The 15644-nt window shown below is 35.8% G+C and overlaps 1 protein-coding gene across 1 annotated transcript; it reads left to right on the top strand.

The window, feature by feature from the left end:
• Positions 1 to 4285: 4285 nt before the first annotated feature.
• On the top strand, positions 4286 to 15165 carry GALNT3 (polypeptide N-acetylgalactosaminyltransferase 3). Its single transcript, XM_009996117.1, has 10 exons — positions 4286 to 4888; positions 5912 to 6084; positions 7265 to 7414; positions 7670 to 7904; positions 8645 to 8762; positions 9143 to 9343; positions 10411 to 10542; positions 11469 to 11570; positions 14177 to 14329; positions 14834 to 15165. Exons 1-10 carry the CDS (start codon positions 4377 to 4379, stop codon positions 14954 to 14956), a joined length of 1899 nt encoding a protein of 632 aa, XP_009994419.1. The 5' UTR covers positions 4286 to 4376; the 3' UTR covers positions 14957 to 15165.
• Positions 15166 to 15644: the final 479 nt, after the last annotated feature.

The following is a 15644-nucleotide window of genomic DNA, read 5'->3' as shown; positions in this document are numbered from 1 at the left end:
TATTTTCTTCTTAAACAAACAAACAAAAAAATCCCTATATGCAGCTTCTGATGTTTAGGGCTAATTATTTCAAAGTGTGGTAAGAACCCAGACAGCTGTTAGTGAAGGTTACACTAATGAATAGAAGATTAAACACTTTGCTTAAACAGACACCTCAGGGAGTGTAATCATGCCAATATGTCCAGCATGTCCTGGAAGATGGAACAGTAGCTTGGACTGCGATTAGTGACATTGCTATGCCATAAAAATGCATGAGGCATTTGTGGGGAATAAAGATTTTGTTTCTGACTACAAAATTACCCTAAGAAAGAGAAAAAATTAATTACTAATTTCTTTGGACAATGTAGTCTGTTCTGGAAACTTCTGGTATTTTGAGCTCTCATTGTAAGCATTGTCCCTGTAAGATACTGAAGAACAGGTTAGTGTGTTAAAAAAAAGCCAGCAGCAGCAAAAGTCTTAAGTATGTGCTAAAAATTCATGAGAGAAACCTTTGCTATTTTCTAGTCTGTTTCTCCTTTTGTTGCCAAAGACAACCAGGCAAAGTTCACATTACTAAACATAAAAATAGAAAAAATTATTACATACTTAGCTTAGCAGAAGTAAATATTGCTGCATTAATTGAAATGCTGAAGATCAACAATGGAAATCTGACAACTGAAACTGTAACTCTAAAGTAATTAAATTAGTTAAAAGATTTCTCTAGTACTAAGGCAGATAACAAGTATGTAGCCATACCATAAAATTTTTCTACCTTTCTGAGTAGTCTTTTGCCAACTCATTAAAACAGAGAAGAGACAGTCATAAATATTTGACTGAAACACTTAAGTTCTCAAATTAAAACAATTTCAGTGTAGAAAAATCAATGTTGCTTTATAGAATTCACTTTAACCTGTCTTTTCATTACGTATCTTATACCATTATGTTCATTAATGCTTAACCTTTCGCTTGTCACAAACAAATTTAAGTCTTTTTGCCAAGAGGAAGAGGCCTAGGGCAAGTTGGAGAACACTTGCTGCTTGTTCAGTGATACAAATTTGAGGGCAGCAACGTTTGGAAACAAATCAACCAGTGGTAATGCCCCTCTCCTCAGGTGTTTCCCTGATTGACTGAGGACTGCTTATGAGAAAAAGAAGTTGCCGAACCTCTCATATTACTAAGTAGCTCAAATTAAAAATAAAAAAGTGGGGGTTTTTCTCTGCTTGAAAAAGATATATAAATATTGTTTATGGATTCCTAAACTTCAAGATTTACTGATAACATATGTGCTTGTGCATGGTGTGCTGAGGAACAGTAACATTATTTTCTTTTTTTTGGAATTATGAAAACATCCCTGGGTAACAGGTTGCAGGTTGTAGATTTGGGCAGAGCTCTTGCAGATTGAGCAATGGTAGTTTTATGAGTTACAGCCTTCTTGCTGGGTGCTGATCTGTACATAAGCTTTGTGGTTTACATAGTGTGTTGTATTTACATGGCAAGGTTGGGAGGCAGGGATGACTGCAGGGGTGGCCTCTCTGAGAAGACACATGGGGCTGCTCTCCCCCCTCATGCTGGACACAGCTGGCTCCAGCTAGCTCTAAAATGGACCTGCCGCTGCCCAAAGCTGAGCCACCCAGTGTAGCAGATGGTGCCTGTGTGTTAAGGTATTTAAGAAAGGGTCAAAAATGTTGTGCAGCAGCTGTGAGAGAGGAAACTGAGAGGAACAACCCTGCAGATACCAAGGTCAATGAAGAAGGAGAGGGGGAGGTGTTCCATGTACTGAAGCAGATATTCCTCTGCATCCCATGGAGAAGACCACAGTGAAGAAAGTAATTTTCTGTGGCACACAGGGGAACATGCTGGAGCAGATACCCACACAGTGGTTTGTCCAGGACCCTATGCCAGAGCACGTAGATATGCCCTGAAGGAAGCTGCAGCCCAAGCAGTAGCAAGCTGCTGGCAGGAATTTTGATCTGTGGATGACCTGTGCTGGAACAGTTTTTGCTGAAGTACTGTACCCTGCAGAGGGGACTCTTGTTGGAGCAGGGGAAGAATGTGAAGAGAAAGGAGCAGCAGAGATGAATTGTTATGAGCTGACCATAACCCCCTTTTTCCATCCCCTCTACACCACCTGGGAGAAAGGAGATAGAACAGCTGGGAATGAAGGAGGTTTTAGTTTTGTCTTTGTTTCTTACCGTCCTACTCTGTTTTTAGTTTGTAATACATGAAATTCATCATCCTCAATCCTGTATTCTCAGTAAGTGGTAAATGATCAGACTCTCCTTAAGCCTTCTGCTTTTCCATCTTTTCTTCCTGCTCTCATGTTGAGGAGGGGGAGGGAGAGAGTGACTGGGTGTGTGTCTGGCAGCCAGCCAAGAGCTACCCACCAGCCATTGTGAGAAAATTAGGTATCTTTTTAATCTGGTAGTTTAGTGACTTGGTTGCAATCCTTTCATACACCACCTGGGAGAAAGGAGATAGAACAGCTGGGAATGAAGGAGGTTTTAGTTTTGTCTTTGTTTCTTACCGTCCTACTCTGTTTTTAGTTTGTAATACATGAAATTCATCATCCTCAATCCTGTATTCTCAGTAAGTGGTAAATGATCAGACTCTCCTTAAGCCTTCTGCTTTTCCATCTTTTCTTCCCGCTCTCATGTTGAGGAGGGGGAGGGAGAGAGTGACTGGGTGTGTGTCTGGCAGCCAGCCAAGAGGTACCCACCAGCCATTGTGAGAAAATTAGGTATCAGATTCATAAAATGGTTTAGTGACTTGGTTGCAATCCTTTCAGCAGGAAAAAAAGTTATTATTCTTAGTCTTGTACTGTTACCAGTGTTGTAGTGATCAGCACTGAAGAAAAATGTGAAAATAATGTGTGAGACAGAAGTGGGCTGGATATTTTTAATTAAGTTTCTCAGAAATTTTGTGAGCCTGTAAAGAGTGGTTTTGGTGTCTTAGTATCTGTGTGGCAATGCTGTAATGAGCTTTCCTTCTGCATTTTTGTAACAATTGCTCTATGCTAGATCTGCTGTAGTTTGAATGATTTGGTTTATTGAAAAAAGTTGACATAAGCTTTGAAATATACTTCAGTGTGAAGAAGTCTGGATGCTTAGCTTAGCCTGAGAATTGTTGAAGGAAACCAGGTGTTTTCTGTTTTCTGTACCTTATATCTCTTCCTGAGTATATGTTATTATTTCAGTTAAGAAATGCAGAATCTATTTGTATTTCAAAGGATGAAATAGAAAAGTAATTTTTTGTAGTTTTGTGGTCAATAATTAGCAAGTGGGAATTAACTGTGGCTTTTATCTCGATGCTGTTTATTTATTTTCTCAGTTCATGTGCATGCAATTTAAATAAAATAAAATTGTGTTTTGAATTCAGGCTGGTTGCTATATTTCCCCTTCTTGTAAATTGCCTGCTTGTCGGAGAGAATTTAATTCAAGTAACTTGGATTCTGGTCCTCAATTTTTTTTCAAAGTTCCAAATCTTCCAAAGCTGCTGATGGTGTCTGTGAAGAAAACTGCTTGTCTGTGAAGAAAATAGTGGCAGAGTTCCTGAAAGGGGAGAGCTCTGACATGTTATCTTCATGAGTTACAGCAGCACATGCCAGAAAATGCAGTACAAGTGAATGAAAAAACACACAGAATGATATCTTGATCCTCAGGCTAAATTAACCTACTCCAAATTACCTGTATTAAATCTGCCTTGAACCTGTATGCTAGATAACTAATCTAAAAATTTCCCACTTGAAAATTATTACTTAAGAATAATCTTAAATCTTATATATATTTTTTTAATATTGGAAATTTCCAATCTGTTGTAATACGTTGAGAAGTCCTTCCTGTCTTTGTATTTCACTTTTTATGTGGATATTTCTTACATGCAACTTGAACTTAATTGATTTTGTTTGTTTTCTTTCTGTCTCATAATCGAAGTAGAATTCTCTGCTTCTAGAATACTTATTACAACACTTTCCTCTGATTTTAAACAACTTAGTTTTCAAGATTTGCAAAAAAAAAAAGTGAAATAGTGACATTGTGTAGAAACAGTATTTCATTTGTAGTGTTATGCCTGCTTTCTGGGTCTTCTATTAGAAGTGTATTAAAAAAAAACCCCAACACAACAAAAGAATAAGCAACCAGGGAATGTGCATCTTGCGTATTTTATAGATAGGTTTGACCTCTCTTAAAGTGATGGACACACAGTGTTTGATAGTTAAGAGCTGTGAATTAACTGTGGCCTATTAATTTTTTGTGGTTTTACAATGTCAAATATACTAGATTTCTAAAGTTGTACTTTTTGTTTTAATTTACAGGTGTTATAACTTCAAGAAATGCTGTGATCTATTTGAAGAGCATCATTCACATAAACTTATGTCTTGTGATACCTTTTTCTAAACTAGAATGGCTTTGAAAAAAACACCTAAACTACTCAAGAAGTTATTTTTTCACTGGAAACTTTGGAAATTTAGCATTATTGTGTTTGTCTTTCTGGTATTTTTATTTTTACTCCAAAGAGAAGTGGGTGTTCAAGATTTTAAAGATGAAGCAAGGATTGAGCCAGTTGCTAGAAAGAAAAGTCATGTATTAGGTCTCATGTTAAATGCTATGAACAATATCAAGGACGTAAAGCCAAAAATGCAGATAAAAGCACCTGTTAGGCAAACTAAGATTCCTGGAGAGAGATACTGTTTGCCAGGACACTATACTCCAGTGGAACTGAAACCCTTTCTAGTTCGTCCTCTTCAAGATCCTAATGCTCCTGGAGCTTCTGGTAAAGCATTTAAAACCATCAACTTAAATTCAGAAGAACAGAAAGAAAAACAGCGTGGAGAAGAAAAACATTGTTTTAATGCATTTGCAAGTGATAGGATTTCTTTACATAGAGATCTTGGATCAGACACTCGGCCTCCTGAGTATGTTGAAATGTGTATGTCCTGATAGTTGAGAAACTTGTCAAAAATGCAGACTGCAAGGTGATTTAAGTTCAGCCTTAGATGATACTCTAGGAAAGTCTCCTAGCTATACATAATGATTGACTGTGCATAATGATCCACAGTTCCAAAGCCAAGAATGTTTAGAAAGGTTCAATTCTTTAATGATTTTGAACTCAAAGTAACTATATTTAAATAAGGTTTTCTGCTTTTGCCTTTTAAGCGACAATTTCTGAGTGACTTTCTGGAAGCCTGGTAAGGTTTACTTAGAAGAGAACTAGAAGTGTGTGTTAAACTTTTGCTCAAATAAAGCACCATCCCCTCACTTTTTTTTCTCCTTCAGTATTCAGTGGTAATAAAACCACCAGCATAATTTACTAAATTTGGAATAGTAAACTCTTGAACAGTGGAACATCTCATCAATCAGGTAGTATTAATACATTTTAACAATGAGGAGTGTAGGACTTGTGTAGACTTGGTTTAGGTTATGAGCCATCTCTGTCAGTGTCAGATTGTACGTTCTCAGCTATGTGTGTCAAAGTGACTAACCTTACTGAGCTGCTGCTGGCAGTAGGAATATCACATTATACATTGTGTATCTCACAATAACTCTTGCTGGAGGGTGAGCTTTTGCCCTTGTATTTTGTGAGGCAATGGCTATGATAATTACATTGGGAGTCTTCCAGTCTCTAAATTTGGCAGGCAATAAACAGTAAGTGTGCAGCTTATGAATACAGAAACATTGTCTAGTAATTCTTGACTTGCATTGGATTAAAAGTTCTGTTCAGAATACATCCATCTTGATACATCATCAGTATTTTGTGTAGCTTCACCAGTTGGAGCACCTGCCTTTGCATTCCAAAGCTCAGATATAAAGTGGAGAAGTGGAAATACTTAGTGTCTATACTTATAAACCTGTGTACTAGAAAGAACTGGGTTTCTTTTAAGAGTTTGAGTCAAAACTATTTATCCATTGTCTAATATTTGACACTTTCTAATCTACAGATGTATTGAACAAAAGTTTAAGCGTTGCCCACCATTGCCAACCACAAGTATTATAATAGTTTTTCATAATGAAGCATGGTCCACTCTGCTCAGAACTGTTCACAGCGCTATGTACACATCTCCTGCTGTGCTGCTAAAGGAGATTATTTTGGTGGATGATGCCAGTTCAGATGGTAAGAAGTCTTTCTATGTTCTCTTGATTTATTTTTTTTTTTAAATTCATTTATTATTTATGACACACTAGAACTGCAGGTTAAAAGTGGATATCTCTTTACCACCATTAACATGTATAATAGTATTCTAAGTGGTTTTGTTCCTTTTTCTATGAAACATAAAATAGTTGTCCCATATTTTTTTTATAATGTAGTCAAATTCTTACCATCTGAAAGGTTTTTAAACCTCATTTCTGACTGTTGATTTCTGGTGCTGCTTAAGCTACATGAGTGGTTGCATGACAAATAGCTCTGTAATTTGTGCTTAAAACCAATTACACTTGATAGAACAAAGTATCCAAGCATAATCAGCCAATGCTTGCAGTAATTTACATTTTATCATAGTGATTGTGTTTATGCAAATTAATTTTATTAATATCAAGGGAAATGTCTTTCCAAGAAAGTAAGATTATTTAATGGAAGAATAATCTTTATACGCAAGCTGATTGCCAAATAATTGAATATATACTGAGTGTGATCACAAATGCAACTTCAAAGAAATTTCATATGCTTAGTTTTAGATGAACATGTCTATACATACTTGCTTATACTATTGTATTTACACTTTTGGAAAGACTTTTAGTATACTGACACACTTGGGTGTGAAGCACATTCAGCAGTACATTTTGATAATGGGCAGAGGAAGGAAAGTAGTGTGAGATGTTTGACAAGGGATGTGGGGTTGTTTCTTAAATTTTGCACATTTAACTAATTTTTTATATAGCTTCTGTTACTGTTGCAAATGTTGCAGCCTTTGAATGTGCTGTTATTAAGGAAAAACATTTCATGTTCTTGAATAGGTAGGTATGTGATGCGTTTGCTCTGAAATGGATTTTGGATTGGTATTCAAACTACTAATACTGCAGAAGAGATGTACTAGCATATATCCTTTCTCTTTCAGAATCTTTTTAGTGTTCCATCCCCTGTTTTTTGCCAATCACCTCTTTCAACACCCCCAACCCCCAAAAAATTCTCTCTAAATTCTCCCTAAAAATAATGCTAAACAGTCAGGAACTGTTTATGGATTTGATGTTAAGGTAATTCCTGGGATTAGTATTAATTGTTTATCCTGTTAGTTTAGTAATGTAAAATTTTAGGCAGTGGAATTCTGAATATCCTGAAATTTATTTCTCTTTTCTAGAATACTTGCATGATAAACTAGATGAGTATGTGAAACAATTTCAAATAGTTAAAGTAGTCCGTCAAAAGGAGAGAAAAGGTCTGATCACTGCAAGGCTGTTGGGAGCTTCAGTAGCAACAGGAGAGACCCTTACCTTTCTGGATGCTCATTGTAAGTGTAACCTGTAATCATGCCAGGTCTGGTTGAACGTTGTTGTCTTTGATTTAATGTTGCCTCGTTTTTATGAATTACAAACTTTAGCAGTGTATCATCTTTCCTATTGCTATATTATATTATTGAAATTATAATTTGCAATGCTATTTGCAAGCAGTACATATTGGCTTGCTGTGGCCATATTAAAATATTCCCTGTGTACTGCTTTATAGCCAAGAAAAAATTCAGTGTTTATTCCCATTTTCTCCATAGGTGAATGCTTTTATGGCTGGTTAGAGCCATTATTGGCAAGAATAGCTGAGAACCCTGTTGCTGTTGTAAGTCCTGATATTGCTTCTATAGATCTCAATACTTTTGAATTCAGTAAACCATCTCCTTATGGGCATAGCCACAACAGAGGAAATTTTGATTGGAGTTTGCAATTTGGGTGGGAGTCCCTCCCTAAACATGAAAATAAAAGAAGAAAAGATGAAACCTATCCAATTAGGTAAGCATAATTTGAGTAATATTTTAAATGTTCCAGTTCTCTGGTTTGGGTTTTTTGGTTTGGTTGTTGTTGGTGTTTTTGTTGTGCTGTTTTTTTTTACAAACAGCAGTTTGTAAATGAACTAGTTCTTCAGACGAGTTATGATCAGAAGTTTAAGCATCTTGGGATGGTTCTTATAATACTTTCTTTAGGAACCACATTGTAACTTAAGTCTTTCATAAAGATACAGCCTTCTTAAGACAGTAATTGCTCTGCATTACCTTTTTTCTACATATACTAGGAACATAATAAGCAATTTCTATATAACTCTTTTCATCAGGAGGGAGGGGGAGCAAGAGGATTATAAACAGTGCTTGTCAGACAACAGTCCCACAGATTTAGGTCCCCATTCATCATCCTTGAAAGGATGACAACAAAGATTCAGAGCACCAAAATACTAAACTGTTGCAGTGGTGCCTTTGAGGATGATTGTACATGCTTTGGCCTTAGACAGGTTACTGGTCTGGAGGACTAATAGCTTTCTTATTTTTTCTGATTCTGTGTTTTATACTGTCAGTCATTAGTTTAAATTCAAATTATAGTGTAATCTGTGCCAGGAAAATGTATCAATGTAGAGAAACACTGACAAATGCAGGGAAGCTTCTAGAACAGTTATGCCATGTTTTTACATCTAGATTAACCAAAAAAAAACCCCAAAAATCTATTATAATACCTTCTTTAGTAAATTTCTCTTTTTGCAGAACACCTACTTTTGCTGGAGGTCTCTTTTCAATATCAAAAGACTACTTTGAACACATTGGGAGCTACGATGAAGAAATGGAAATATGGGGAGGTGAAAATATAGAAATGTCTTTCAGAGTAAGTTTAGCTGCTTAACTAGCAGTGATCTCTACACTGTGTAGAGAATTTTTGAGGTCAAGTTAGTATTAGAACTTGACTTCTCTGCTGAATCAGCCAATTAGGACATGGAAAAAGAATTACTAATGACTTATCACATAAACTACAAACATGTTCGCTGAACTGATTTTTTGTCTTTTTTCCAAATGTTTTTAGTGTTGATAGCTGAAATGTTCGTTTCCACAGTTTATCAGATTAGGAAGTTGTCTTTTGGTATGCCTGATAAATGCACTCTTGCTCGTGGTTTGGGGCTGTTTCTGGTGAACAATAATGTTACTGAATTGTTTTCCACCCTCTTAATGCTAATTGCAGTGCACTTACACAAAAAATGTTATTATTAGGTATGGCAATGTGGTGGACAGTTGGAGATCATGCCTTGCTCTGTTGTTGGCCATGTCTTTCGCAGCAAGAGTCCACATACTTTCCCAAAAGGTACTCAAGTGATCACACGTAATCAAGTCCGCCTTGCAGAAGTCTGGATGGATGAATATAAAGAAATATTTTACCGAAGAAACACAGAAGCAGCAAAAATAGTGAAACAAGTAGGTAGAGATGGTGGTGGTTTAAGAAATCACACTTGCTGCATTGAAAAATTTGGTGAGCAAAAGTTTTTTACTGGCAATGTAAGGATGCTACATCTTTTACTTAAAAGACAAGAGTTAATTTTGCTTAATGCTATAGCTGGAAAAACTTAAGTGTTTGGGTAGTGGCAGTGTTTTGGGTGGTGGGTTTTTTGATTGATAGGTTTTTTTCATACATTCTCTAAAATCCTAACTTGTTTGAATTGAGCAGCTTCTAGAACTACCAGAAGAGCATGTGAGAAGCTACTGAGCATAGAAAATGCAAACTAACTTGGAAATGAGAAATATATTGTCTCATTAGTCTCACTGTGCTTGGTATTTTTACTTAAAAAGCAGGTTTTGTTGTCTTTTAGCTGCAGTATAAAGCTTATTCAATGATAGATATCCACACTGTCTCTATCTGCTTAAAACCTTAGGTTAGATACAGGGGGATTGTGAGTTCGTTTATTTATGTTTTAAAAGTTTTCTGTAAGTTTGGTCTTTCACCAGCTGGAATCTATAGAGTTCTCTTTGAGAAACTTTTTTTTTTTTCTCCTTTTGATTTTTTTTGGTGAATATTGTGTCACAAATAGTGTTTGGTTTCTTAAGTATATTTAGCAGCTAGACAGTTTTGACTGGGAGATTCTGCATTGTACTGACAGTATGTTAATTAATCCAGTTCATTATTTCAGCTCACTCTTTTTTAGTGAGATCAATTAGCTTTTTTATAGCTGTCATCACTGTACTTTCTCCATGGCACTGTGTTAAAACCCTCTTGGGGCTAAGGGTACTTCTGTTATTTCCGTGTTGCAGTGTATTTTTCTTGCATGTACTTTGAAAGGCTGCAGGCAGGATTTCAATGGTGTTACAATCCTGAAAACCAAACAGCAGTAACTGTAATAGTAAGATATTTAAAAAAAACCACCAAAATGAAGTTTAAAACGTAAGTGCTACAATGCAGGATATCATAGATTCATAAGTACAAAATTTGTGTTAGTAATATTAGCATATTTCTCTTCCATCCTTCCTTACTTTCTTTCCTCTAACAGAAAACATTTGGAGACATCTCAAAAAGACTTGATTTAAGGCAGCGTCTGCAGTGTAAAAATTTTACCTGGTATCTCACTAATGTTTATCCAGAAGCATATGTGCCAGACCTGAATCCTTTGTTTTCTGGATATGTAAGTTCACTTTTTTCTATAGTCTCCTGTAATCCAGGAAACCTTTTTTGCTGCCTTAGCCATAGCATTTACATTTCAGCTATCATTAATTGCTCTGGGGGCTTCTGTTGCTACTCTGAAGAAAGAATCTCTTCTGCGTAGCTTTGCTATTTGAATATTTTATAGTTTTGTCAATGGTGATATGAAATAGAAGCAAAGCTGCTTAATAACCCAACAGTAGACTCACTTAACAGGGTCGTGCAGCCTGCACATGGTGCACCATAGGCACCATTCTGCACATCCCTAGCAGTTAAAATGACACAGGAGTACTAAGCCAGTGGTGAGAGATTTCCTGAATTATCAAGGTAAATTTAGCTTTATATAGTAAGAAGTCTGAGAGTTCATGTTAATGAGGAAAGCTGGACAGTGGTTTGCTTCTCAGAATTAGATTTGTGATGAGGAAAATGTCTGTTTATAGTTGTAAGTATTTTTTTAAAAGATGGCTGCATTTTCTCTGCCAAATAACTTGCATTGCTAAAACCTAACAAAATATTAAACAACTAATAATTCTTAGCTTGAGGTGAATGTGAATGTTTAGAAATGTTTAGCACTTCCATTTCCTTCAAGTTTGAATGTTTTATGTGTATCTGTTCAAACTGTAATTTGAATAAAAGTAACCTCGTATACCAGTAGCCTAATAATTTATGGTATGTGGCTGTAGACAACTATAATGTAGTTAGTGAACTTTTGGGTTGGAAATATTAACTCAGAGACCAGGATTTTTGGATTTGAGCATAGCAGAAAGTAAAAAATAAACTAACAGCTGTAATTGTTGTTAGGACAAAGGTTAGTTTTGTATACTAGTGAGACAGTTGAATTTTTTATTGTCCCCATTCACCTCCTTTATTTTTTTATTTATTTTTTTTCTGGTAACACCTTTTCTTTAGTTAAAGAACATAGGTAACCATATGTGCCTGGATGTTGGTGAGAATAACCATGGTGGCAAACCATTGATTATGTATTCTTGTCATGGACTGGGAGGAAATCAGGTAAATGATTTGTTACCTAATATTTATGATCTGTTCTGCTGTAACTCTACCATATTAAACCTTTTCATTTAGAAAAATGAGCTCATTTTTAATGTGCAATTTATCTCTTTTTTTTAAGAGTTAGTTCCTATATAATTGTGCAAGGAAAACTTCCTGCTGCTCTTACTGTTGTGTCCCACTTCCAGCATTGTATGTTCAGCTTACTGATTCAGATTTTTAACACAATTGCACTGCTTCACTTGACTTCTCCTTTCTGTGCAAAACCTTTTCATCCTACCCTCACTGTTTTCTTGTAAGTGTTGTCTTCTTAATTTTTCCTTTCCTTATGCTTCCTCCTGTTGCTTCTTTCTCTGCCACCAGGACTTACACTGTCAAGGAAGATGTTGGTGGGAATCCGGCCAATGGGAGACCAAGTGGCCAGGCCCAAGCCACCTTCCCTATCATGCTTGCAGCCTCATAGTGCGAGGTCAAAGTGGTCTATCCTCTACTGACTAAAGCAAGTGAATAAAATGATTGGATTTGTCCAAGAAGAGCTCTCTTTGATGACTAGCTCTTGGAGGCAGCAATGGTGCTCTGTTTCTTTTACAGTATGATGTCAGATGCTGAATCCTTCAGGCAGTACTGTAATACTCATAAAAGTAACATCTCCTTCCCTGCACAGAAATGAACATGAACATTTCTCTGTTGCCTTAAAGAGTTTCTTAAGGAACAAAGTTTATTAACTGTAGATCCTTAATAACTAAAGGTCAACAAAGGTTTAAAAGTTTTTGTTGGAATCTATTTGTAATTTTTCTTAAAACAAACAAACAAACAAGCTTCAATCTTAAAAGCCATCCACTGATGGCACTGTAAAAACTCAGACACATGGTCCTAGTTTGTTGTTGCTTTCCCAACGAATTATTGTGGGACATGAAATACTGTCTAGATTAACAGTGACCCTGTTATTTTTGCTTCTTAAAGTACTGAACATTTTAAAAAACTTCTGTTGTGGATTAATACTATATTAGTCTTTTTGTGTTGTCACAGTCATTAATATAGGAACACTGTACCAAGACATTGTATTAAGAGGTCTGCTCCATGCTTCTGTTATCATCTCTCTCTCTAAGTTATCTTGAACTGTACTAAAAACTCCATGCTTTCAAGGGTTGCAGTTTTTGTTTTTCCTCCTACCATAAAATAACAGTCTAAATGCCTTTAAATGCCAGCCTTCAGATAATTTTAATACAGGTTGTACTGGTAATACTCAGGAGATGTGCATATTTCCTTATTTAACCCTTCAATTCTCTATTTTCATTTTTATTATATTCTTTGCCAGACTTCAGCAGTGTAGGCTGAAATTTTCCATGCAATGTGTCTTCTTCATCCACGTATTTGAGATAGGAGAAGAGAGTGGAAGAGAGAACTGTTTGTCAGTTTGGTACATCAGTTGCTTATAATTGTTCTATTTTAGAATATTCTGGGGCTCAGAACATGTCCATCTCAATACCCAAAATTAATGGAGTTTTAAACCTAACTTTCAAGTTGTATTTTCAGGGCTCACAGAGATTTTGGAGTTCAAAAAATAAATCCTAACAGATTATGTCAGATGAGCAGATTTAGAGTAAATTATGTCCAAGTGCTAAGTGACTAAGCAGGTCAAGGTTACTCCTGTCAGTGCCTGTTTCAGGGAGTAATGTTGGGTGCAGAGACTTAAGAGTGAGATGCCTGTTTGTTCCTCAGTGCTCTTCCCATTGGTGCTAAAGCAGGGAGGAGATGGAAACTGACTAATTGGATAGATAGTTGAAAGCCACAGGGAGCTAACAGCCTGGTCCTAATGGTGAAAGGAAAGATAAGGTGAAGAAGACTGTCATACAGATCCAAGAAACAGTGATAATGGGATGTAAGGATAGGAACTCTGAGGGAGAAAAAGAACAGATTGGGATGGTATGGTAGGATGAAAGGTATTAAAGGATATCTGTGTCTGTAGCTGTTAGAATTAAATGCTTGTTAAGACCTGAATTACAGCCTAGGAATCCCAAGCCTTAAGAATACTCTGCTGCCTGAGAATAATGGTAAAATTCACTCAAAGAACATATGCTTATATAACTTTCTAATGGCTAGCTCACAGGAGAACGTATTAGCATCCCATTGCTAGCTTTTGTTTACATCAAGCAGCAAAAGCTGATGCATGGCAATCAGTATTGTTGTGATATGTGGTGAATTTTGTGTTTTGGTTGCTCTGATACAAAACAAAATCCAACAACAAAAACTGAACTAATTTTTTTAAAGCTAAAAAATACCAAAAATTTGAGTTATCCAGTTTTTCTCAAATTATTTGTGATTTCCTGGGGGAGCAAACAGTGGGATCCTGCATCATAATGCATAGGCAAGAAGCGTCACTTGCAATTTATACATTTCAATACTTCTAAATATATTCCATTGTATTAGTTAAAAATGCTTATGGTTTTGTAAACATTTTTAGAGTTTGTATGCTGAAATCAGAAAAATGATTGTATAGTCTGAAATTGTTGATAACAAAAGAAATAATTTCTTTGTCTATTGGAATTTCAAAGTGTTAAATGCTATTTGTATTTACATACTGAAATTTTAAAACATTATTTAAATAGTACTTTGAATATTCTGCACACCATGAAATTCGACATAACATTCAGAAGGAGCTGTGCCTTCGTGCCTCTGAGGGACCCGTGCAGCTTGGCGAGTGTAACTACAAAGGCCAGAAAACCTTTGCTGCTGGAGAAGAGCAGTGGCTGCACCAAAAGGTATTTGATCTGCACAGTGAATTGGCGTCTTATCAGTGATCTTCTCCTCAAGTAAATTTTGTATTTCCCATAAAAGATAAAACTCCAACAAAACAAAATTCTGAAGCCAAAAGGGAGCAAGTTTATTTCTGGGGGGGAAATGTAGATAATTTCAGTTACCCAACCAAAATTTGAGGATTTCGCTATTTTAAATGTAAAGTAGAAATGTCACTTACAAAACCAGTTGCTACCCTTTAGTGTGTGTGTCTGGACATCTATCTGGAATTCAATCAAAATGTTTTGTATCCTTTAAAGTAGTTTTTAAACATTTCCTAACTAACCAAGTTGACGCTTGGATAATACTCATATTCATTCATCATTCATAGACCCCCTCTGCACTACCTGTATAACCTCACTTTTTTAACAACAATGAACTTGGGAAAAAACAAAGTGAGGAGGAAATACCATACTCATTGTTCACTTTCTTCTTTTTTTTTATTTTTCCCCCTCTTTTACCTGCTTTAGGATCAAACTCTGTACAATGCAGCACTGAATATGTGTCTTACAGGCGACGGAGAGCATCCAAGTTTGGCATCCTGTAATCCATCAGACCCCTTCCAGAAGTGGATTTTTGGCCAGAACAATTAAGATTTTATATTTAGAGGCCAAGAGCATTTTATTGAAAGAAAAGATCCATTCTAAACTGTGGCCATATATGTATACACCTTATTTAACTGATGCATACTTTAAATGCAAAATGTTTAAACACTTTATTTTCCATCTTAGCTAAACTGGATATAAAATGTGTCATCATAGACTCCCTAGGAGTCTGTTATACCAAAGATGATTGAGGTCCCAATTAAGAAAAATGTTTACAATATTTCTGTTATAAGACTTCAAATGTTGCCTATTGATTCATGGATCCTGTAGTTCTCTTTCACCTTGGGGACTGTATGTATATTGTTCTTCCACATATTGTATGTACTTCTTAAGAAGACTAGTTTTCTCTATAGAGCTATGAGCAATTGTTTTATATGTGTATTTTCATGCTCAATCAGTTAACTTCATTTTTTTTTTAATCATTTACTTAATTAACTTTTCTCAGTACTTTTTAAGTTCCCTCACTTGAAAAAGCCACATCCTCCACCACACCGTGCTGAGCTTTTAGCAAGTCAATTCTGTTGTAGAAGAAAAAAACAACTTACTGAAATATGTATATGTGATTATTTTAATGGAAAATTTGCTTATTCTAAAATTAATCTCCTTTTATTTAGCCAAAGCTTTTTGTATAGGTTTTTTTTATATTTCATGAGCTCTAACATTTATCACAAAGGGA

The sequence above is a fragment of the Chaetura pelagica genome, unplaced genomic scaffold (assembly GCF_000747805.2).
Source record: "Chaetura pelagica isolate M959 unplaced genomic scaffold, ChaPel_1.0 scaffold3, whole genome shotgun sequence".
NCBI lineage: Eukaryota > Metazoa > Chordata > Aves > Apodiformes > Apodidae > Chaetura > Chaetura pelagica.
Note: the sequence above shows the minus strand (reverse complement) of the source record. Positions and strands in the feature narration are given on the sequence as shown.

Coding starts and splice junctions, on each gene's coding strand:
- GALNT3 (XM_009996117.1), top strand. CDS start 4,377: ATGGCTTTGAAAAAAACACCTAAACTACTCAAGAAGTTATTTTTTCAC. Junction 4,889..5,911: donor TCAGACACTCGGCCTCCTGA/GTATGTTGAAAT, acceptor TCTAATCTACAG/ATGTATTGAACAAAAGTTTA. Junction 11,571..14,176: donor ATGGACTGGGAGGAAATCAG/GTAAATGATTTG, acceptor TTATTTAAATAG/TACTTTGAATATTCTGCACA.